At 43.2% G+C, this 25,733-nt stretch overlaps 1 protein-coding gene across 4 annotated transcripts in view; it reads left to right on the top strand.

The window, feature by feature from the left end:
* TNIP3 (TNFAIP3 interacting protein 3) overlaps positions 1–6,387 on the top strand; it is a 53,282-nt gene extending 46,895 nt beyond the window's left edge. For all 4 annotated transcript variants that reach the window (XM_075422192.1, XM_075422193.1, XM_075422194.1 and 1 more), the window contains one exon: positions 5,586–6,387. In XM_075422192.1, the coding sequence (XP_075278307.1) occupies positions 5,586–5,617 (32 nt within the window). In that variant the 3' untranslated portion in view covers positions 5,618–6,387. The remainder of the gene's footprint in view (positions 1–5,585) is intronic.
* The last annotated feature ends 19,346 nt before the right edge of the window (positions 6,388–25,733 follow it).

Genomic DNA, 25,733 nt, shown 5'->3' with positions numbered 1-25,733 from the left:
CAGCACTGAACTTTTACAGTAGTGTGATGGTTTGGATCTGGCACTTTTTGGTTTTGAGCCCTCTCTAATTAGCCTGGAAATAACTTAATCGGAATACAGGAAGGATGAGAGGAATGGGGGGCAAAATGAGGGGGGAAAAAAAAAACTTTGAAAAAATCTCTGTTCTTCTTACCACTAAGCCTTTCTTTCCGAAATGAGAATGAATGAGAGAGATTTCACTGTAGCAAGACAATGGCAATTTTCTAAATGAAATCATTGCAATTTAGCTTTATGAAGAGAGTGAAGCTAAAGGGAGCTGCTAAGATTACAGCTATGAATTATGACTTTGTGCAAAAATCTTATGTGTCCTTTCAGAGCTTGGAGTAGTGAACACCACTTGTTACTTAATTAAGGCTACGTCCGCTCCCTCTTTCCCAAGAGATTTGTCAATTTAGTGAAGTTCAGTGATGTGCTGAGCAGTTCTTTTGCCTAAAACACCTTAGAGCTACACTATGCTTCCTGTTGCTGAAGTAATCTGTGTCTCTCTGTATTTTGCAGCTAGAGTATCGAGGGGCCATTTAAGATTTTAATCCCACTGCAAAGAACATAAGGAGTTGGTTTTAGTGATCTACCTCTCTGTTTCACACCTAAGGATCTATAGATCAGTTAAGGATCTGGATGAAGAGAAGGGTCTTTTAGCCTTTGTGGTACAAAAGGCTGAAGTTGCTCTATGAGAGAGGCAGTTATTCCCAGAGCAGCCACAGGCTGGCTGCTGTGGCCGGAGAGACTAGTCCTCAGTCTGGCAATCACATCCGCATACCCTTGAACACAGAGGTCAGAGCGTGATGCGACAGCACGCTCGAGTATCTTATCCCTGCCTGGGTTCATGCAGGACCAGGAAATATGATGGTAGGAGTGTGTGTGTATGAATATGTGGAGGTGACCAAACACAGCTAGCAAGCCTGGTATGTGTGTTTCATTACGTTTGCTTAACATTTTTACTTCTCTGTATGCCTAAATAAGTAAATAAAAACTACTCCCTGTATGTAGACGTTCTGGTGTCCAGGAAGGGATTCTGTGGATAAGACTTGGTCTTTCTTTATATTTTTGATTCAGTAATCAAGATTTAAATTATTTTATCTTTTTTTTATTATTATTATTTGTCCACAGTTGCCCACAGTTATCACTGAATTGCTGCCTTTAACCAGAAGCTGATGATCCTCCTGGCTGCATAAAGCCACTCTACTTGGTTTTAAAAACATGTACCTGCCTTTAGGGAGTTCACTTAAAAGTTACCGAAGAATCATTCAGGCCCTTCTGGCTTTGGGACCCTAGAAATGGTTTTAGCAGGCTTCATAGGTTAAAAAACATAGCCACTAGTTTGGTAAGCATGGAATCAACTTCAACCTGCCAGTGGTTGAATGGGACAGTGAAGAATTACTAACCGTGTAAAACATAATTTTCCAAAAAGGATGGGAAAAAAACTTTGTCCTTCATGATGTTTCGTGAGTTGATGTATTACACACCCTTGCATGTTCACAGTGCAACAGCTAATAAACATATGCTCATGGTTTGGGGTGGCTTTCATGCCAAGCTGCTCTGCAGGATGCAGTTGCCTGCCATCTGTATGTCTCCATGGCCACAGGAACGTGCGGGTTTAACCCGGTTACTCTCCTCCTGCTCTTTCATGCTGCAGTCTCATCAAGAGTTCAGTTTTCCACACCACCGCTGGGATCCAAACTGAATACAGAATATTCAACAAGTGGTTTGCAAATAGGAGGGCATGGGCTGTATTCAGGATTATTGATCTGATTTTACTAGCATTTCCTTCCTATTTGTATCCAGAAAGTTTCATGTTGCACCTCTTGTTAAATTGCTTAAAAACTTGGATAACCCATAACAGAGTTCAGCTTGTCTGTGAACAGAAATATTTCTTCTCCCTGTCTTTCCAAGCACGAAATACTCCAGTGGAAAGTAGTCAGGGCGAAGAGGTGGATGGGAATGTTTTGTGTCCAGCTGTGCTCTGTAGGTGGGCTGCAATGGAGATCAGGCTGCCCGGGAAAGACCACTCAGGTAGTCCTCACAGAGCAACCACCTGTCTGCGAAGCAGGGTTAGGGGAAATGGTCAGGCTTCCAAAAAAGCAAAGGTGTTTCCTTGAAGGTCACAATAAAAAGAGAAGGGCAATGTGGAAAGGTGGGAGGCAGACAGAGATTAAGGAAGATGATGATGATATGAAGTGTTGTCTCACTGCACCGGCAGTGTATTTCCAAGAGGATAACTCTGCCTCCCTGCCTCTGGGCTGGTTCTCCCCAGGCACTTTGCTGTGTAGAAAGCCTGGTCCTAAACTGTGCTCAAATTCTTCCAGCTTATCTTTGTTTGACGAGCAACACTTTCTTTGGAGGGACATTGGCTCTTAGGTCTCTCCATGCTCTGTCACTCAGCGTTCCTGGAACCAGTTTCTGATCTTTTCATTCTTGGTTGTGGTTTTTTTTTTTGTTGTTGTTGGGTTTTTTTTGTTTTCTGGTTTTAAGGAGCAGGGCAGAAAGATTTCCAGCAAGTGTACTTAATGTCACTTTATTTAGCAAACAGTCTTGACTGACTTCCTCATCCAACTGTGGAAAATTGAAAAGACAGTTGGAAAAAAGATGGATTTTTGGAGATTTTCCCTGAACCCATTTTTTTAACGAAAAATTCTCTGGAAAAGAGGTTTATTGCTCAAAGCCTACTCAGAGCAAGAGCATTTTTGCATGCCACAACTGCAGGCATATATTGTCTTTCTCACTTCCAAAATTAATCTTACTGTATTTGTTTTCTTGGCAGAAAGATTCTTGGTACAAGTATTTAAGAACCCCAGTTACCCCTTCAAAATATCAGATATAACTACCAGATTTCTTTGACCTAAACTGTCCATTTTTATTCTGGATCCAGTTACGCCAGGCACATGGAGAAGCCAAAAATGTAGCCCTTCACCTACCTCTCAGGTCAAGGGGTAGCTCTGGAGGCTTGTGGGAGAGGCGAGAAAAGCTGCTCACCACCTCGTATTGGCACTTCTAGGGGAAAAAAGCAGAAATCAACCTGCAAAGCCCTAAGGATGCCCAGATGAGCGCAAGAAGCAGCATGATGTGTCCGCTTACTTTCATATAATATCCTCTCTTATTCCCTCCCACACTCTGCTGCTTTCCAGATTTTTGCCCTCAAGGTACCTACTTTGCTGCTAATGTTTTTATAATTACAGCTAATTGGAAGAAGAGCAGGGAGTAGTGTGGGGTTTTCTACTGAAAATAACGACATCGGAGAGGTGGGGGGGGGGATGGAATGAAAAACTGAGAAACGGATTTGTGGAGGTCTTCAGTGAAAACCAGACAGAAAAAAAGTCAATTAACTGACATCTTAATTTTCCTGGAAAAAATCCCAGACCCTAAATATTTTTGGTATTAGCCTGTCCTCAGTGCATGCATTACATTAGAAATTATCAGTGCTCCCAACTAGTCAAGACATTTAATTAGCCACTTGCCATCCCCCCTAGGAATTGATAACGTGGTGATTTTCAGGATTTTTACTGATACAACTTGATTTCTGCTACTGCAATGTAACAAAAAGACCATTAGCACACCTTTAATTTCTAACTCTAGAACATGAGATGTTGCCTTTTTCAGAAAGATACTGCTTTTAAAAGTCAGCTTGACCTAAAGACCACAGAGCGGGTTGTAGTTTTTCAGAGTGCCAGGCAGAAAAGTCTCATGTGAAGAGCAACAGGATATGTAATTTAAACAGCTGCATAATTTGATAATTTTATTTCTATGAGACAACATATCAGGATTTATCATTCAGTACCTGTTAGATTTTAAATGGCTTATGCACATTGGCTTTTTTTTTCCTTTGAGAATGAAACATTGGGATGAATCAAGGCATTTAAGGGCACTTGCCTGAAAGGGGCCATCGATGGTGGTCCACTGGTGGCATGTGACATGGTGGCTGTTTTCATGAAATCATTGACTTTCCTGGTGACTTGATGAAGCATCCATCTGCTGTCTGGAAATATCCTTAGTTCCTCATTGATTATCTAAGGAAATTATGTAAAAATTCATTCTATGCCATTTGCTCATTAAAGCAGCAGCCAAGTGCTACCTACCCTTGCTATGTGGAGTCCACCTTCCTTTGCCTGTTGTATGTGTTTTAAGTGCAAAAGTACTCTGTGCTGGGTTCTGAAGGCTGCTCGTACTGTGAAATATCCAGAAGGATTTCTGAGTGGTTAGTGTTGTCCTAGGTGAGAGACACTCTTCGGCTATGGGAACTACATGTTACGTCATGCTTGCCTTGCTTCTCTGGCAGACTGTGCCTGCAATGCTCTCGTATCTGCTGGTTTGCGCCAGCTGCGCAAGAACTTTAGGAGCCAAAAGAATCTTGGCATAAGCAGGGTGACCTCAGTGTGTCCCAGTGAGACTCGGGACTGGGAAGGAACGAGAATAATTGAAGGACATCCCCACTGCATAGCTGTGTTTGAATGGTGTGAGGTGTTTGAATATCCAAGTCCTCTCTTTATGTTGGGCTTTTTCTTTTTCACATTATATTGTTATGAGTACTGACATTTGATGCAATGCCTGGAAGCGCATTTCGAAAGTTTGGTTCCACCATTTTTGCTGTTATAGAGGTCTATTTACATTAAATGAAGTGAACACACACATACCTATATTTATCTTTCTTGCATAAAGAATCGGTCTGCTAATTATTGCTCTTTCTGGTTTTTGTGAACACATAACATGAATTTTAGCTCTGATACTACCTGCAAGCAAACAGTGTCACCAAAACCGATGATTCATGGTAGTGCCACTTGCTACAAATGTGGACCTTTTGGATCAAGTTTTCTTTCACAAACATTTGGATACCATCAGCACTGTGGGTTTGGAAGTGAATGATGGAGTTGCTGTGTAGCAGCTGCAGAGCAATTCTCCCAGGCAAATTCAAAGCCCTGCTGGAAATATTTCTCTCTTAATGTTTTTCTTGTAAGTTAAATACTGTGTGCACTTGGGTGTGTGCTACTAGCAATGTGTTACAGTATTTCCAGAATCTTTTGAAACTTCGGGCAGGAATTATGTGTTACACTAGCAATAGTTACATTTCCTTTCTTCAATTTTATTTTGTTTTGCTAGCTTGAGTGAGTTACTACCAAACACATCTTTGAAGCACAGGCACTTACTTAGGTACTACTACCTAATTCTTCCTTCTGTCATACTTATCTATTCTCTCGGGTGCACCTAATGCTAATGTAAACCTGTGGGCGCTGCTGAATGTCCGCTGTTCCCTCTAGAGGTCTAGAAAGATTTCACATGTGGGCTTTAGGTTATTAGACCCTACTGTTTGCTCTGTATCAACAATCAGTACTAGATGAAAGTTGAGAGAGAGAGAGACTTCTAGTGCACTGTCCCTTCCCTCTTTGCTTCCTCCCATTTACCACCATTTGTAGTGGATTGATTACAGACTTGTAATGACGTGCGGTATCGGCTCTGGGGGTGTGTGAGTATGTGTTACAAAATAGAGGGAAATTAATCATAAGCAAGTTGTATTGCTCGATGTCAAAATAATTTGTATTAATTTGCTTTTGCAGATTCATCCTCGGAGAAGGGGGCGCATCGCTGACAGCCTATGAGCTGGAGAAGTGTAGACCAAAAGCTGCAAGCTAGTGTTGCAACTTCATTACTCTGTTTTGTTCTGGTTTTTTTGCCCGTAGCTCCTTATCTCTTCAGTGCATGTGATTTATGCCTGGTGAAATCCCTGCGAGGACAATAGAAACGCAGATCATACAGGCTGGTGATCCTCAGGATCCAGTTAAACTCTGCTAGGAAACGTTATTGCCCTTTGTTCTGAAGATGCTGCTTGTGCTGCCTATGAGAAACTGTTCAAAAGCCGGATGAGAAAAGATGCAGCTATTGCTGGGGATTCAGAGACAGTCACATCTGGTTTGAATTCAAGAGCTTATAAACCCAACAATGTTGCAAAAATTTTTTTGTTTGGGAATTATGGTCTTTTTTATTTGATCCCAGGGAATGATTTGTTGATATATCATCTTGAATTCTGTACTCTCTCTCTTGTTTTTTTGGTAGAAAGTAAATCTGCTTCGATGCTGTAAAACATTTATGTAATTCTAAGCAGGGTACGGCCAATGCCAGCCCAGGCAGAAGGTACCCACTCCACTTTTTGGGTCAAGGCCAGCTCTCTTTTTGTTTTGGCTCTGGAATTATATGAAAAATGTAATCATGGTTTCGTCTGTTTGTACTTATTTGTATTAGAAGAATTGTAGTAGAAATATTTCATGTGTTGTACTTTGAGGTGAAAATGGCTTTATATTTTCAAATGATTCTTGTAATGAATCTGAACATCATTTTGTAACCTCTAACCTGAGAATAAAACGTAGTGCTTAAAATGAAATTGTATTTAGACCATGAAATTTTTTCAGAAAGCCATAGTGAATGGGTGTTCAGCAAACATTACCTGCTAATCTACTTGCAAATTGTCTCTTCCCTTCAGGATTTTAGGGCTGCAGCTGCTAGGAGGCAGGTACCCAAAACTGCTGGGATCCCACCTGACAGAAGGAACGGAGATTTTTTGCACTATAAGGCCACATGAGATGTCCTGTGTGCTTGCCTTCTAGCTCAGAAGTAGTTACTATGAGTTTAAGTTCCCACACAAACAGGTTTTTGAGCTGCACGGAGCTGCCAGTTATGAGATCACCTGTGTGTGTCATTTCTGCTTTTAAAAGTGGTATGTCCATTTCCACCAACATACAAAGGCCTGTGCATTAAAATAATAAACTTACAGGTTTAAACATGTTCAGCGTTTGATTTTGGACACAGTGGGGAACAGTCCATGGGAAAGGATTTTTCTGCTGTTACATTTTATAGCGATGCTGCTTTTGCCTAGACTGATCAAAGACACGACGCTGCCAACTTACAATATGGACTCCGGAAGAGCACGAGCAAAGCACGGAGCAAATCTGCCTCTGGAGAGAATTTGCTGTTTTGTGAACTGGTGAAAATTAGAGTTTGACTGCAACATTAGCTACAGAATAAACTCCCAATTCTCTGTTAGAGAGGTAGGAGGTTGTGTTTCTGCATTAATTTGGAGCTGGCTTACAGACACTACGGCAGCAGATAGCTTAACCAGCAAACAATATGACCACATTACTCCTGATTAGCGATTTGGCTAATAAGGGTGAGATCATGGAAAATGCTAATGCGGTGCCTTCGGAAAATCCAATTATAATGTAACCTAATTCAATGCGAGCTCTCAGCAGGTGACCAGTGCCGTGGGCAGAGCACCCCGCACTCAAAGATGTTGTGAATCCTCAAAACAGACGAGCTTCTGTCTGGTTGGTGTGGGAGGCAACAAACCCCCGTTTCATTCATTTCCACTGTTTTGTCCAGCTAACCGCAAAGATTTGTGCCTTCCATTTGTGATGCTTAACTCAATGGTTGCTCAAGTTTTCAGATAATGTCTGGCCCAAGCGGATGGTTCAAAGCAGGCCATTCACAGTAAGAAAATAGAGTTTGCAGGGATATATTTTTTCCTCTGTTTAGTCACAGGCTTTTAATGTTTAGCTGTCTTGGGCACAAGACTGTAAACGTTGACTCACACAGCTCCTAGTCATGCTAAGTGTGGGGGTATTCCTTGTAGTATATGATGGAGAATTTATACCTTTTATAATGTATATAAAATGCCTATGCAGTTGATTTTGCTCTAGTTTTTCTTGTAATGATGTATGTTTCCCAAATGCAGGTGCTGTCATCTATTTGAATTAGTTTTGTCAGATTCCAACAGGTCCAAGGGATACGCTTTCTGCAGTGACCCAGACGGGTGAGTTATTTTAGCTAAAATCGACAATAGTGCTCAGAACAGGCATTTTTCCTTCCTCGAGCTTTGCTGAAACTGGGTATCAGCACTCCTGGTTCTGCCTCTGGCCTTCTAAAGAACCTTTTGCATTTCCCAATCTTTGTTACATGTTTTATTTTCCAAACACCTGCCAAATTTTCCTCCTGATTATTTCTGTTTAGCTTTCTCTGATATTTTTGTGCATCAGTGGAGAGTGGACCGATTTCACAGTAAGGGCTAATGTGTTTGTGAAAGGCCTTTCCTTTTTTCCTTCTTTTTCTTTTAGGAACTGCTCAGGGTTTGGGAATATTGGAATTGCTACACACATTGCAAGAGGAGCAATTCATATACAGAGAGTAACTTTCCCTTCATACCTGACCGGGCACTTACTTGAACACCTGAGCCTGTAACAGCAGCAATGAGCTACACCCTCCGTGGTCTGTGCCACCCAATTTCTTCTCTCACGGTGGCTTGAGGAAACAAGACAAGCATAAAGTGACCTTCTGTCAAAACTTCTCAGCAGTTTAAGGAGATGTTTTCACTTGTCCAGCAGAAAGACCAATGTGTCCTGCATCAATGCTGGCCAGTCTGCCCACCAAGTGAGATGTATCAGGAGCGCTGGACTCATATCCCTGTGCCACCGTACTGTAAGGGCTCAACAGCCATATTAAAACTGCTTACAAGGTGATGAACTTTTAGGTATACGATAAGGAACTGACCCATAATGAACCTGATTAAAATGGCGGGAGGGGGTCCAGGCGTTGGTTGTGATCAGCCCTTGGAAAGCCTTGTTACTTCTGGTGGGAGCACAGGTATTGACGCTTGTTTGTACGGAATCTGAATGACGAGTTATGATAGCAAACAGACACACAAAATTTTATTAAAGATCAGATCTGAGGGAGTATTTTATGTATGTTTTGGCATGTGTTTCTGTAGACTTTTTTTCTAAACTGAACTTTTTCCATCTGGTTGCAGAGTTACATACGAAACACATTGTGGAGAAATTTTCTTTTCTATGCATGACAACAAGTCTTCATATGTCAAGTTAAGTTATCTGCTTACAATATTATTCTACATTATTTTCATCATGATATGCTAGATTCATTAAATGCTGTTTTGATTACCATAACAGTAATTATCCAACGTTAAAATAGGAGCATGTTTGAACTCGTGGACTCATTAACACAAATGAGGTCCTTAAAAGCTTGAGGGCTTTGGGGAATCTTTGTCACATCCTTTTTTTTTTTTTTTTTTTTTGGTGGAGCTAGCAGATGTGACACCAGCATTTTGCTGACTTGAAGTTTTGCTTCCCAGATATTTTAAGCTCTGTGCCTTGTCAAAAATGCATGTTGATTTAAAATTGTCTCTTTCTCCTGAAGGCCTACTGGTGACAGTCATGCCAATGTTTATTCAGTTCTATTTCTATGGATATTTATTTCTACTTTTGTACATAGATAGTGTGTGGCACAATATGAAGGTTTCATTGGTGATAACTGAGTTGTCTGTCTCTATAAATCTCTGAATAGCACCTCTCCTTAGTCTCGGGCTGTCATTTGTTTTAAGAAGGAAAAATTGTTACTTTGAACTTGGTGGTAAAAGCTGAGAGCTCTTTTAATTGCCTCAGAAACTCTGGATACAAGAGGAAGTGGATTCATGGTAATGCTGTAGGCAAAGGACATGAGGTGTCCCAAATACAAACCTACACTATGCTATAATAGGAAAGCTAGGTATCACAGACGAAGATGGTTTGATAGATTACAAGCAAAATCCTGGATCAGGTTACTTTCCTCCTTGAATCAATTCACTAGTTTTTTATCTTTTACTGCATCAATATTAGATTTCTTGTCCAACTAACAAACCTTTATCTCTCATCCATCTCGCACGTAACATTTCACTCTATTAGGCTCTCCCATTTTCTTATCTTTCCTCTTGCCTTCCAGAGCACAGCTTTTGCATGCAATATACGATGATAATGCTGTTGAAGAGTCTCCAGCTTATGCCTGTCAGAAACACTTCTGTCTTCCTTCAGATCTCACCTGTAACACCACTTCCCAACTTCTCCTCTGTGTGATTGATTTCTAAACCTTCTTTACATGTAATGGCCTTTCAAATTCTGGCATTTACTTTGTCTTTTAATAATATTTAGGATAAGGTCAGGGGTTTGTTTTCTAGATCCACTGGCAAAGAATGCAATTCTACAATCCCATAAGATCAATTAATGTGTTATCCACTGCAACGCAAAGTGTTACTTTGTTATATATAATATCTCATGAATTACAGTAAGAACACATCTCCTACAACAATATTTTCTTCTGAGATGAAATGAATTGTATGAATAGTAGAATTAGAAATGCTTGGCGAATGCTGTGGATGAAAGAATGCAGTGTGCCCTCTGACTCTGGTTTCCCACACCCAAAGACTTGCACTTCATTAGCTCCACGTCATATTCCCAGCCTCCTACCAGTCATTGTTTTGTCAGTATTTCACTTTCCATGACAACAAGTTTTGGGGGAATTAGGATTATGAAATGCCCAAAATTTCTGGTCTTCATCCCCCTCTCCCTTTCTGTAGTCCAGAACAGAATGAGAAAAAGCTGATGGTGTACGACAACACCTTTTGGTTAAGCAGGATCAGCTGCTCCAGCTCCTGCTGTTCTTCCCTCTGTAACCGACTGGCAACGCAGCCTTACCATAATAATCTGGAAGTTCTCCCTTGCCCATATCACCCTTTGCTGAGATTACAGAGTATTTCTATTCAGATTGAGGCTCTCTCTCATCTAAAAAAAAATCCTCAACTTTTAAAAATGGTTTCTGTATTTTAACTTTGTTGTGAGAATGACAGAAGATATTCTCTGATTTTTGCAGATGCAAGTTTAAAGGTCTGCAAGACACCACAGGGTGGAAAGTATTTTTCTGATTAATAAAACACTTTCCCACCAGGAGCCAGGATTCTGGCTAATGCTGTGTTTTCACTTACGGCAGCAACAGCTTCACTTCCACCTGCCCTATAAATGGGGAACACCCAGGTGCTTCCTGTTCAAGGGCTGCTTATGTGAGAGCAAAGGGTCCACGTTGGCCACCGACCACGCAGCAGGATGGTGGTGGTGAAAGCAGGGCTGAGGGCCACGAGGGCAGGCAGGTATGGTATGTGAACACACAGCGTTCCTGATACGATGTGTTGACGGCTGTAGGAGTGAACATCTTGCAAGACTGAGACTGTAAGTTTCAGCTTTGTTGGTCTTATGGGAGGTATCAGACCAAGGGGGGTCTGGGGTTCTTCCCACGGACAAGGGAAAGGATTTGGAGAAGGGAAATCTTATGGAGTGAAAGCAGGATGTGTGCCGTTAATGTTTGTATCGCATGACCTGATTAAGAAAGGAGTTACAGCTTTGGCAAAGGGTAAATCTCCTTTGTTGGTATTTTCCTCATCAGGTTTGTTTTCTTCATTTAATTATTTGGGTTAGTTGAGAAGAAATCAGGAGATGTTTTAATTTTCTTGGAGGAAGTTTTCATTTTATGTCTTCCTGTGTTCGGGCATCCTGTATCTCACCTTTTAGTTGTGTAAAAACTAAATTCATCCATTTAAGGCAATGGCATTACCCTGTAGAGCTGATACATGCATAGATCCTCTGCATGTTATTCACAAAACCAGCAAACTCCTTGACTAAATATAGCAGTCACTTAAGACTGCTACTTAAGGCTAGGCATAAAGCACCATCCAGGTTACTTCCCTGTGCTAAAAGCTGGGAAAGAGCTGCACTATTCTGAAGATTGGAAGAAGAGCTGTTCTTTTTGTAATTCCAATTCTTTTTCCCCTCTTTTTCTGCAATGGCAAATTTGCAGCCTGTCCTTTGTAGTTGTGATCCAACATTGTATCTGTAGTGTTATGGTTTGACTGCGGCCAGCAACAAAAGCGCCACGCGGCCGCCTGTCCCCCCGCCGGGGTGCGGGGGAGAATGAAAAGAAACAGGCAGAAACTGGTGGGTCGGGATGAGGGCAGTTTAACAGAACAGCGAACAAAGGGAACAGTAACAACAATGATACAGATGAGGAGAAAACACAAAACAAACCACACGACCCACAGAGCCGCTCTCCCGAACCGCCGCCGCCCGCGCTCCCGAGCCACGAGTGAGTTCCCACTGCCCCGCTCCCCCCCACTGGAACCCAGCATGATGGCACATGGTATGGAATGCCCGGCTCTGTTTGGCCAGGTGGAGTCAGCCCACTCAGCTGTCCAGTGAAAATTAACCCTGTCCTGGCTGAACCCAGGACATGTAGGAATAAAGTATCAGAAGACACAAGCCTAGCTGTGCTGAATGGAAGGACTAGCAATGATACCAGAAAAACATGGTCATCAACACCAAAGAGCAGGATATTTCAAGTAAAATTCTTTCTGCATAAATGACTTGTTCAGACACAAAACCAGCTCTGACCGGCAGTCAATCTGCCCATATTTTCAGCTTTCTTTTTGGAAGGAACATTATGGCCGTACAGGAGAAAAGACGATCACTTCCGAACCGATGTAACAATGCTCTCATACATTGGCAGTAGCAAGGGAGGGATTAATTTATTCCCTGTTATAACTCCCCTGTGATCAACAGTTAGTGAGGATGGGGATACCAAACAGGAGACCTGGAGCCTTCAGTGACGTACTTGCTCTAGAAGGTAAGGGAACTCCCTAAAATTATGTTTGAGGCAGGAGTATTGCATTACAGTTAGCTAAAAGCAGGCTGGAGTCTGGCTCAGTAATGCCAGCAAAATTGGTTGCTCACGGGGATCATTCCTAATCCCCGATAGTGACAATTAAAATTCAAAGTGTTTGTGTGATGTTGTCCTCTCACTGCTCAGGACTTCTGAAGAGGCACTGACTTCTCTGAGGATCTGAGTATGCCTGGCTCAGAGCGCTGCAGCTGCTTTGGTAGTTCTGTCTGATAAATTAGGAACTGGAGACTTTGAAACGCAGCTAAGAGAAAGCTGCAAAACCAGAAAACCTCACCACCAAATCAAATCCACTGCGTTACAGGGTGACCTCTGTGAACCACAGTTCGGCATTACAAGATACCTGTTGGGCGACTGAAAAAAAAAAATTCCTAGGAAAAAAAAAAAGGCAATTAATCTGAATGTGCTGTTAATTTAATAGTATTCCCATGGGGAGCCTTAGACAGCGCTACTATTCACGAGCTTACCATAACTTCCTACTGTTCCACAGATGCTTTTGACAGGCTCCACTTTTCTTGCTTGTTCCTCTGAAGTCCTTTACTTTGGAGTCACAGCAAACCATCTATTTGTATTTTATGAGTCAAATGAGGTTTGTGGAAAGTAAAATTTCCATTGAAAGAGAACGTAGAAAGGTGGTGCTGTTCTGCCAGGAAACTTTTCCAAATAATGGAATCCTTATTAATAGAAGTTTTCACTTTGATGAATGCAAGCATTCAAGCTGTAGCATGTTGTGAGCCTCTCTCTATCTGCAAGTACAGATAAGAGACATGGGAAAGGCAAACAAAAAACCCTCTGAGTAGTACTAGGGGGGGTGGGGGTGGAGGAGGATATTAATAAGGAAGGAACATCCCTTATGAGTTTCTTACTTGTCCTGATTCACTCAGCCTATTCCACCCAATTTTGTTTAGTTTCTGTATGTAAGCATCACTACTGTTTATGAGCAGTGTTTAACTTTCTTTTAGAACAGCTTAATTGTATGAAGACTGTAAACCTTTCTTCATCCGCGAAGAAAATGATACAGACATTGCACCTCGATTTATGTATGTTAGTGGGATGTAACACTGACAAAATATTTCATGACTACTAAGCAAATGTCATTCATTTTGGTCAATTGTTCCCAAAAATACTACATTTCAGTTGTGGGCATCTAGATCTCCATTAAATTCTTCAGGCTACTTTAAACTTGTGCAGATTATTCCCTGGAATTCTGCAGACTTTCTGCCACTGAAGGTCACAGAAATCCAGTGGGGTTATGCAGAGCCAGGCTGATTCTGGCTTTGCTAAACTGCACAGGTTTTCCTTGCTCTATAACAAAAACATGTGTAGATAACTCGGGTTCTTCCAGGTGGCCTGATGTCTGTACGTGCAGGAGGTGACATTCATGTATACTTGAACACATCCCAGTTTGTGCTCGTGTGCATACTTGTGTATTTGTATTATACACATAGAAAATAAGTGTTCAGTTGTGAAGGTTTGAGTGTAAGAGCTAAACATGTAAATACACACACTCTTTCCTCTAGGAAAGAAATCTAGCAGGGTTGCTAAAACTTTTAACCTGGCCACATAACAAAAGTCAGTATCCCCTCTCTCCAGGGAGAGCATAGTAGTAAGAGACAACAAAGATGTGTTTTTAACCTGGAGTTCAGGCTTGACCAGGCTCTAATTTTTAAGTCTTCCCAGGCTGAGAAGCTTTGCCTGTGTTAATGACACGTTGTATTCAGGGCTGGCAGAGTCCGCTCCCTGACACCATGCTCGCTTGCTCAGCGCCGGCTTTCTGTTTCTACAACAGTGAGGGAAAATTGCACTTCCATTGGTTTTTATTTACTCTTTTATAAGAGTACTTTTGAGTTTACTAGAACAGTTTAATTGGGCTCCAAAGCGGTCTGTCCTGCTCACAAAAGCACACTGTTGTTCCACTTCTGTTTTTGCTTTCAGGATGAGGGGCCTCCAGAGCTAAATCGCCGTCTCCCCTCTGCCCGCAGGCTGTGGAAAGGCTTGTGGTGCACCTCGGTGAGCATTGCTGGGGTGGCGATGGGCACTGGACACCTCTCCTCTCCTTGGGCTCCTTTGCCCAGCGGCACTCCTCACAGAGTTGGTCCCCATTGTGCAAGGCACAAGCTCTTCTTTCCAGGGAGAGGATTATTTTTAGGAGTTCTCAAACACGGGTACAACCCTGCCTTACCTTTGCCTGGCTTCCTACGGAGCAGTGTTTATGAGGCTGTGCTGGCTGTGTGCATGCATGTACCTGAGAGCACATGCAAGTCTCTGCCAGGCCTTCCCAGTGACTTCGTAACATCTATGAAACGTCAGATTTGCTGGCTTCAGGCAAATTTGATAGAAATCCAGCAGATCTCCAGGGTGTTAGCTTCCTAGATAGAGATGGGAAGATAGAAGCTAGGGGAACCTCTTGGCTCAAGGACATCTCAGCTGAGCTCTGGGCTTGTTAGACATCAGAGAATCCCCACAGGCCCTCAGCAAGGTGAGATCTGTCCCTAGGAGACCCAGCTTCAGTGACTCAGGGCCACTCTGCCTGTTTGACCTCTGCCCCTGGTCCCACAGGTTGCACAGCTGGTGAGATTTTTCTGTGGGAGAGCGCTGGGCCATAACAAATAAATGCAGGATGTGTATGTTGTGCACAGTGGGTACATTCAGATAATTACGGCGTTAGCGTGATGCTTTTCTTGATAATAGAGTCTGCATGATCTGAAACTTGCAGAGTCAGGCATGCCATCAGCTTCTGCCTGGGTGATTATACTACAGACCATACAGACATTTTTCATACATGTATTTTTTCTGTAACAGCGCTTTGTTTCATACTTTTCATTTTGTGTAGGAACAGCTGTCTTTCAGAAGGGTCTCTGATAAAGTCGTTAAAGGCAGACGGGTAGGTCAGAATGGTCAATCTCTGTTGCCATTGTGGTCATATAACACAAGGCGAGGTTGCATGAGGTTACATCCACTTAATGTGATAGGTTGGTTTTCCAGTGGATTAGTATTTCCGTGAAAGAAAGCTCCATCTTTATTCAGCACTCTGAAAGTGTATCACAAGGGGAGTGCACACTGAAATAGTGTAACCCCACGTATAAAATGAAGCCTGGTGCATTCCTCTATTTTGGGAACTGAGGCTGTTATATTTTATATTTTTGGTAGTCATTCACTGGTGAAATTGTATGTCAGCAATCACTAAATAAGAACATGAAATGTCAGTAACATATGTGCGCATTCATGTGTATATACCTAAAACTCAGGACCTGTGCAGAAGATGGAGTCCAACCTGTCTGTTTTTTTCATCAGTGGGTACTTTGTCTGAATAAGAGTATCAAAATATAGTCACTGCTGTACAGACTCATCTCTGCTTTAGAGTTCATAAAATTCTTCAAACAACTACATATGTGACTTTACACCAGGGAGGAGCTTTATTGACTCTAGAGGGAATGAGCACACAAAATGTAGAACATTTGTAATCCAGATCAGGCCAATTTAGAGGAAATCTTTAATGTTATAAATAAAGCAGGAGAACATAATAAATTAGTGCATGATAAATGAGTTAATGGGCCGGTGGCTAATCTAGACAATAAACTGAAATGTCGTTATTGATGCCAGGCTGAAGTTAGCGCGGCTGAAGTGCTTTGCTGCTGGTCTTCTCTTGAGTCGGCAATGGGATTTTTGTGGACATGGTCATCATCACCTCGATGGTTTCACAGAGAAAACACACTGTCTTCTCTGGAAAAATGGGACGTAATAACCAGCACCTGAAGATTCTGCTTTGTCTGTGTAGTGCCAGACCTTGACCGAAGGGGCGTCGTGTTGCGGTGGCTAAGCCGTAGCTGGTGCTAACGCTGTCTCCCTCTTTCGTTCTCCATCACCCCACTTCTTTCTCTACAGGAGCAAAACATCTTTTGAAGACAAATATGCGGCATTGCATCCCGCTTTCAAAGATTATGATGGTGATGGGGAAAATGAGTGGCTTCTAAGCTACGTTTCCTATTTTATGACTTCTGCTTGGTTTTAAAATGCTGTTGCCCTTCCTTTTTTCCTTGCTGACCCAACACTCACAGATGTTGGAAGGCAAGCCTGCACCTTTGAAAGACCTGTTCTCTCAGCAGCACTGGGGATATTGCCAGGTGGGAGGTGGTCCTTATATTTTGGGTCCTGGTCCTTGGGACAACTGGCAGCATCAGCTGTTGGTTGTATGCGAAGACCTTGCATGACTTTGCCCTCCCTGCCTGTGTTAGCTGGTTAGCACCATGCAAACACTTTGTATGCAGCATGACCGAGCACTTTCCTTTCCCAGGGGGTACATGTTTGCCACAGGGACCTCCTTTTCCAAGTCTGGATTCTGGTTATCCCCAGAAACCTTAGCAAAAGAGGAAATAAAAAAGAAGAGTTATCCATGGAACCCAGTAGCAAGCAGATTCCAGTAAGAAAGTTGGGGCTTGTGAAATTTTTGCCTGTGTGTTTCTTGTATTCATTGAAAGAGTTTTTTAAAGCAGTCATCTTAGTAACACTCCTCAGATCCTGCAGGCACAGCAGGTCGTGGTGTTCACAGACAATAAATGCTGGTCTGTGTTAAGGGGTAGGAGAGGAAACTGGGGCTGGGAAAAGCAACTGGCGCCATATTTCATTGGGGTGTACGAAAACCTTAAAGCTGGTGCTGAGAAAAATAATTATCTTTAAGCAAACAATTCTATTTGGAATAGTTATACACCAAAAGTGTTTCTAGCCACTGAGTTCAGGGGTGCTCTTTCTACTCCAACTCTCTGGTTTAGTTGACTCCTTGTGTTCCTCCAGCTGGCGTTACAAAAATGAGAGGAAGGATTAAATAAATGTAGCCCGTCAATTCCTTGTTGGCCCTTACGGCTTCAGTAGTTAAGCTCATCTGCACAGATTTCTTAATGTCTTGAGGCGAGCTCTCCCATGGGCTTTCCTGAGGACCACACACAGACATTCAGTTCTTGTGCATTTTTCTGTTAATTGCCCATCTTCTAACAAGCAGTCCTTGCGCTTATCAAGAGTCGCAAACAACTTCTTTTGAATCAGTCTGCTGTGCTTAGCTACAAGGAAAACGTAAATAGAAAGCATCTCTGTTGTGCTTTTCCTCCTCACAGCATATGAATACTATGAAAAAACAGACAAACTAGTCAGGCTGCTTGACTACACACGCACATCTGAGGCTATGTGTAAGCCGTTCACATGAATCCTGTTACCCTTCCTGCTCCGCGGAGGCTCCGACCAGAGACAACACAGCGAGTCCTCCTGAAGGCAAACAAGTTACGTGCTTTCCCACATGCTGTATTCTTTAGTCAGAGACAAATTGCCCCTGTTATTTAAGATGCTGTTTTTTAAGCTTTGCATAATTGTCTTCTATACCATTTTGATTGTGTGTGCTTTTAAATTTTGCTTTCCTGGCCAATGCAATTTATTACAATTAACTTTTAATCTTCTGCATTGGTCTTTATCATCTGTTCACTTCAGACAGGAAGCAATTATAGATCTTTGACATAGATGTCCTACTTACACTTAGCCCAATATCTTTAACAGGATCTGGTGTTTAATCAGAGAGGATTAAAAACTATGGTAACATCCTAAAGTGCAAACTTGGGAACTTTGTTTTTCCCGAGCTGTGCTGTCTCCCATCGACAAAGCCAGGTGCAGTAGCTGGAGAAGGTGCTTAGGGATCAGGGCTCCTGTCACTGATTTGCGGTGTGACCAGACACAAGTCCCACTTGGCTCAGTGTTGTTGTCTAAAGACAGTCACCTAGTGCCAACTGAGATGCCACTGGGTATCCAAAACACCTGCAGAGACAGTACTGGGCAATGGGAGGCTTATGCCCTTCAGTACAGGCAGCTATGGCCAAATAGGACCCCCAGAGATGTCTTGGAGGGTGTTAGGTGCCTCTCTTCAGGAAACTGAAGTAGCTTTTAGCCTCCTCGTGTCTTGTTTTCTCTATCAGTTAAGACCTTGATACTGGTTGCACAGGGATGTTGTAAGACTTGACATCGGAAAATGCATTTAAGACAACTCTACAGTTTATTTTCTGAGCACAGAAAGTCAGAGACTCTCCCTCTGACACAAACCTGGTTACGACTTTCCTCTGGGAGAGCTGAGCAGCCAGGCAGGGCTTTCGGTTAGTTGTCCTTTGGACACACGGTCAGGGTGGGCCAAAGCACGACCAACTCCGCAGCAAAGCGCTGACGCTGGACAGCCGGTCCTGTCGGTTCTCGTTGGAGGGGTTTGTAACTCTGGGTTTGACCCTGAGGACCGAAATCAATCCCCTGAAGGAAGTCATGGCTGAAATTTCCATGTGTCGTCGGGGCACCTGAGTTTGGGCCCGGGAAGGCTGGGTGGATGCTTCGGCGTTTTGGAGAAAGCCCACCAGATGGAGCTCGTGTTTGAGGGATAGAGCTCCGGCAGGCTCCTGCAGAACCTGAGAAAATGGGACATGAACCTCGGTTTTATTGGATTGTTTCAAGTAACGGGGTTGAACCGAGCAAGCCTGGCTTCCCAAGCGCTTGCTTTTAACGGGTAACGTTTGAGGCTAAAGATGGGGGAAAAGGAAATGTATTTTTTAAGGTAGAAGCGCTTGAAGCTTTCACTGATGTTTTCATTTTCTTGTTGCCAACTTGTTCTGCAGAACTGTTTTAGCACTCGTTCCCTCAAATCTTTCTGTCTCTTAGTACGCTTGCCGTATTTAATTATAATAATTGCACCCCCTAGCTATTAAACCATATAAAATCAAAGCACCGGAAAACTTGCTTAATGGTTTAGAGGAAAAAAAATATACAACTGCGGTGTGAGAAGGAAAAGTATTCAACCTTAAGCTTAGTTACCTAAAAGACAGCTAATAAAACTTTGGAGTGTGGCAAAGAAAGCAGAATTAAGTGTGTCTTAGTCTGTGAAGTTCTCTGAAAGATGTAATCTGTGTGTTCAGAGGTCCAGCTACACACCATTGCCACCAGGACCACACGAGTTTGGTATGCATGTCACCTCTCAGATTTGTGCCTCAAAAGCTTTTAAAAACACATTTTCAGAAGGACATTTGTTACTCGTGTAATCAAACAACTACACCAATACATCAGGGAGCAATGTAAACACTCGGGCTATGAGGACATTATGCTTATCTTCAACATGGGTGGTATGAGTACTGATGAGATTTGGGCCCTGCTCCCTGCGGTGTGAGGTAGTAATGAGCCACTTTCTTCATGGAAAGCAAAATGAGTGGATATCACTAATTTCACCTTCTAATGAGACAGTCAAGTCACTGCAGCCCACATCTGTTCTCCGTGACTCAACATAGCCATCCTTATGGCACCAGGGATGTCCTGGGGGTAACATAAGCATGAATTTGCCTTACTTGCTATTGGACTTCTTTTAAGCTCCACCAACCAACTAAAAAATTGTGTTCATACCAAATGGCCTCTAGTTTCAGACAACGTGAAGCAGGCCTACTGCCTCATACTGTGGGATTTCTGGGTCTGTGAGATGAAAAGCAAACAGTCAGATGATCCTTTATTCTAAATCATGTAGGATGAGCTTCCCTTTTTCAATAACGCCTTTAGAAGAACCGTTTTACAGCTCGCTGTCCCTCCCTGTTGTTGCCTGGAGCTCTCCTCTGCTCTGTGTAAGTGAATGCCAGCACACAAAACATCGCTGCTAATGTCTGGGTGCTATTGGGTACACTCGGATAAGAAAAAAGGAGCATACGTGAGTAAAGGTAGCTGGACATGTATTTTAAGTGCTGTGTGGTGGCTAGTTGCAGTTTTACAGTAGCCAGAGGTTGCATCATGCTTAATTTAACCTCTTCTTGTATTGTTACAGCCCATAGTGCAGGCTTTGAAAAACGGATAAAGTTGAAACCTGGGGCTCCCCAGAGGTGAAAGGTTAAGAGTTCATTTCCTTGTTGGTCAGTAGTTACGGAGAATCAAATCTTAGCTCTGACATATTTCAGCTTCTCCCAGCAATGGTGTCATCTGGTCAATGACTGACAATTTCCCTTTTGCTCTTTCTTTCTCAGTGTTTTGTGTCTATTAAGTAAATTGCGTAGTCCGATTTCCTAGGAATCAGGAGTGTCTGCTGGTTAAATACACTTTGTGTCATGGATCAATGCTTACTCAGGGCTATTCTATCGAGAGAGGGCCATGACTGCTGCACACAGCGACATTATGTGCCGTAGCTGTACAAAAATGCTAAGAATTCTGAGCACCCTCATGTTACACGCACCTTGGGATCTTCTCAGAAAGTCCAGAGGGAAAAACCTTGTCATGAGGGTGATTTGGGTGTTTCTGCTGAGTAGAGTTTGTAACTATTTTTTCTTCTTGTCCTTGGTTACCCAGAAGGGTAGAAGTCTCGCTCTTGAAATGGGAGCTGAGGATATCAAAGGTTGGTCTTCACCTTGAGGGAGGAAGGAGAAGAAGAGGAAGAGGAGGTTGATGCTGTGGATTTTTCAGTGGCCTGGAAGGAAACAGGACACTACAAACTCCCCTTGTCCGTCCTCTGTGAAGGCAAATCCTTCTCAGTCAGGTGTCGTCAGATAAACTCAAAATAAGTTCTACAAATTGGTTCTAGTTTTCTGCCACATAAGTTGCAATCTTTTCATTTCAGGTAAGTACTTATGGAGCCCTCAAATTAGACCTAAAAATTGCAATTACTACTTTTGCACTGAGGTTTTACAATGAACAGAATGACCTGTTTGTCCACGTACATGCAGAAGCTGTTTCTATAGCTGAGGTTTAGGGCACATGGAGCATTAAAGGCAAAAAAAAAAAAGTTAGCATTTAGTTTTCAGTACCGTTTTTGAACAGCTGATTCTTGTTGCCAAGGGAAGAATTTGTTGCTCCGTTGTGTGACTGTGTCACACTGTGGTCGAAAATAGTGACTTTAATAAACACTTTGCAGTGACAAGTCTAAAACCATTATTCTCTGAAGACAGGAGCAGAACAAGAACTTAGGCCTGGGCTGTGTCTGCAGGAACACCTAGTCACAGAAGAATTAAAGGGTGAGTGCGCTAGATCAAAGTGGCCTACACTTTGTGATATGCTTAGCTATCATACCATTCTCCTTCATTAAATTAATTTGTTTTATTTATAGGAATAGATATTTTCCATCAGAGTTTAAGGGGCCTACTGGGCACTTGAGTTTAAACCCATGATTTGTTAACAGTCTTACCTGGAAAGTCAATTAGATTATTCAAATTCTGTGAAATAGCATAATTTTTATTTCCTCAGTAAAATAAAGTTATGATTAAGAAATAATGCTTGGAGCATGAGAGCTCTGCTTGTCATTGTTCTTCACATGCAGATTTGGGATTTTACAGTAAAATCATCCATCTTTAAGCTCCTTTTATAATATTATATCAAATTTGGCAAATTAAAACAAGTGCTACAGTAGTGTCTACCAGCAGACGTTTTCCAGTGATGATATGGGAAATGCCAATGCTGGCTACTCGGACCATATTTTAGATTTGTGTTTTATTTTTGTGCTGTTGGAGCAAAAAATCTTGTTAATCAGTTCATGAAACAGTAGGATTAAAAAGAATGAACGTGAGGTATAAAGCAGTCAACACCAAGCGATTTTAAAGGTTAGCTTAATAAATAAACGATAATTGGATAAAATAGGCAAGTAGTGAGTTAAGGGCAGCCCAAATGTGTAATTTCTTGGGGTCAGCAGCAACGTGTCCGTTTGCACCGCAGCTGGGTAAAGCCTAGAGGGCACGTAACAGGGTGCCGTGAAGTTGTGTTAACCACGCTCTGCTGTTGAGGTGTCCCCTTTTATCCTTCTGCCACCACTTTTAAGTGATGCAGGAGAAATATTGAGTTCAATTGCAAGCTGCACACCAACTGCTGCATGTGCTTTTGATTTTTCTCAAGATAGGGTAGAGTAAACATCTCTCATTAAAAAAAGAAACGGTAACTGAGGCGAGCAGGGAGCCAGCAGAGCGCTCGCAGGATGCTCACGCCGCCCTGCCGCTGGTTTTTGGTGGAAGCGTGCTGGGTGTGCAGCTCCTCGTCTGCCCGGGCTGCACCCTGCGAAGCAGCAGCGCGCCGGGAGAAGGTGTTCCCACAGGCTTGTGCTTTGCCCAGCCCTGAAAGGCCGTCGCCTCTCACGCAGGTCGCCCTGCTTCAAGCAGCGCCTGCTTGCTGCCCAAGGGGTAGAAGGAAAACTTGACCTCTTGCTCGGATGAAACCTGTGGCTCAGCCTCAGGCAAGCAAAACCTAGGAAGCAGTACCAGCATTTCTCCTGGAAGTAGGAGCATCATCTCCACGCTTACCACAAACGATTTCGGTTTCGTTGCTTACCCGCACGCTGCCGCTGCGGAGACTCCACCTGGGCATTCATGTGCCGCTCTGCTGATGAAAGCAGCGGCCGCCACCAAGCCAGATGCTTCCTAGACGCCTCTCGAGGCCCCTGCTGCCCAGCCCGTTCCTCTGCTGAGAGCATGAGCACCGTCTGATGCTGCGTAACTAAAACCCATCGTGGCCTATGAGGCATAATTGATTGATAAGTCTGGCTTAGCATCTCACTTGCTGAGGTTAATAAATAATGATGCCCTTTCCCTAGCAACAAATGTTAATCGATGGATTAGAGAGCAGATTTTCAGATCTGCATTGCAATGAGAATCATATAATTGGGTGAAAAAAATTATAGATACATGCAATTAAGTACATGCAGCTTCATCTGTCCTCCATACCAAATGCACAGCAGCACTGGGCGCTAAAATTTGCAATGAATTATTTATATGATGAATAATCCCTCTTTCTCTCCTCCTAGAATATCCAGTTGCCCATTTCCATTTTTGTTTCGGAAAGATGTACTACTCAGATTTATTCACTGGGAAGCTTATCAAACATTTCCTCATTTTTTTTTCTCCGTAATACAGAACGTGCATCTTGTTCTCCGGCAGCATCCATCCAGCCGCTCCAACAGGGTCTCCCAGAGCAGTGAAACCACGAAGAGTGCAGTTGTTATCCAGACAGTTTACAGTCACCTTTGTGAACCAACTACAGATGCTCCAGATTTGGGGTATTTATATGCTCACGTAAGTCAAAACAGTTTCAGCCCCCGAGCAAATGACCCACAGCGACAGGCAAAGATTGCGACCGCATGCAAATGGGTAATTTGGTTCTCATCAGTGTTCAGCATGCAGCTCTTGAAACTCCTTCTTGTGGCCTTTTTTGCTGGTGAAACTCCGTTCCCTGGGAGCCTTTGAGAGGGTGGAGGGAGAAGATGAGTGCCCAGAGCCAAGTCATTTAGGTGTTTGCTGATCTTCTCCTCCTTCAGTATCTCAGTTTTGCCGCATTGGCGTAAGGAACAGCTTTTCACCATCAGACTCCTTGCCCTGGGTGCTGCACACTGCCATGCCCAGGACCCGTTCTGGTAAAGACTGCACAGACAGGAACCACCTCTGGATCCAGGGGGAAGCATTTCAGTACCAATTTTCTAGGTGCCAGGACAGTTAAATGGATTTAAAAGGAATCACCTACCCACAAGAATTTTCCATATTTTGGGCTTTCGTTGTCTGGTTTCCATTTAACCAGCTGCCCCAGTTCCTCCCAGGCGCTCGCGTGTTTTTCAGCATTTAAATCCCAAACCCGTCTTCCATATCTGTGTTTAATATTTTTGTACCTTGTAAATTCTGAGAGCGGCGAATCTTGTTCTGAAAGTGTTTTAACTGTTCCTCTGGCCAGGAGCCGCTCCGCGCTATGCTTTAAATCACGACAGAGATTTACAGTTGCGATAGAGGTGGAACTGCAAGTCTCCAAAAAAGGAGTTATCTGTGCGCTGCGGAGTCGCTATTCACATACCTCAGTAAATAACATCCCGGGGATGTCACCCTGCTTCCCCTGAAATCACACACAGTAGTGCCCTCTAAGAACAATAGCACTAAAACTGTCCTCGGGTTAAAAATAATCGGTTTGCCTGTGTGGGAAGCATACAGCCTCAAGAGCTCTTCGGCTGGGTAGCAATATTTTACCTCTAATGACCTCAAACCGGAGCCAGCCATTTTTGCAGGCTCTACGGAGCGGCGTTGTGCCACGAACCGTGCTCGAAGGTAGCTGCCTGCCTTCACCTGAGCGCGTCCCTCTCCGCTCCCGGCTCCCACACGCCCCAAAGGCTTGGGGGAGAACTAGTCACTGGGTTTCCTTTACCGATTTTGGCTTTCTTATTGAGTCAGGTTCTCCCATTTTCAGATGATTGGATCTCTGTGTCTTCTGCAGAAGAAGAGGAGCTTGCTGAGTGGTTTGCTGAGATATTTTGTTTTATTGGGGTGTTGCAGCTGGAGGCAGACGACCGTCTACAAAGGAAGAGGTCAGGATGCTGTGTGCGAATACCAGGTATTTTCAGGTTCTCCTTAAACGTGCATAAATTAATTCTAAACTTCCGTGTCTTGCTTCCCTTCCCTAAACGTCTGCCCTTGAATCTGTTTGAAAACGATAAACACAGTTGTGAGATATGTAAAAATAGGGACATGTAAACAGGAGGATAACTGGGTGGGGGCTCCCGTGGGGCTCTTTTACTTAATCCCAGGTTTCTTCTGGTGAAGGTGTATTTTTGAGCAGCCCCTCGGGCAGAGTCCTGGCTGGCTCTCAGCGAGCGACCCGGCTGCTTGGTGAGTTGGCGGAGCGGGAGGTGAGCGGCGGTAACAAATGGCAATTAGCAGAGGTCTGTCCAGCGACGTGTCCCCAAAGGCAGGGGCTGTTTGGGGGGCTGTGTCTGCACAGAGCAAAGCTGATGGTTGCCCTACACAACGTGACAATTTGCATCCCTCTGCTGAGGCTTCGCTCTCAGGTTTGCTCAGTGGTCTTTCAAAAAAAGAGGGTTTGGTTTATTTTATTCTTTATCTTATTTTATTTTGTTTTATTTCATTTCATTTCATTTTATTTCATTTTACTTTATTTTATTTTTGCTCCCCAAATCTGTTGAAGTAGTAGGGAAGGGGTGATAACCTTCAGGGAAATTACCTATCAGCTGCTATCGGTAATAACTTGCTTCATGCTTGTGCAACACTTGATTTTTTTACGACTGATGTGCCAAAAAAAGAAACAAAAAGAGTAGGGGGTCGTTTTTAAACGGCAAACGACCCTTCCCGCCACTTTGCTGCAGCCCCCCGGTAACCGCGAGCAAAACGCCCCCGGGCCCCGGGAGCTGCCTCTGGCCTCAAGGCGCGGAG

Source organism: Opisthocomus hoazin, chromosome 5, assembly GCF_030867145.1.
Source record: "Opisthocomus hoazin isolate bOpiHoa1 chromosome 5, bOpiHoa1.hap1, whole genome shotgun sequence".
NCBI lineage: Eukaryota > Metazoa > Chordata > Aves > Opisthocomiformes > Opisthocomidae > Opisthocomus > Opisthocomus hoazin.
This window is presented reverse-complemented; position numbering and strand designations above follow the sequence as displayed.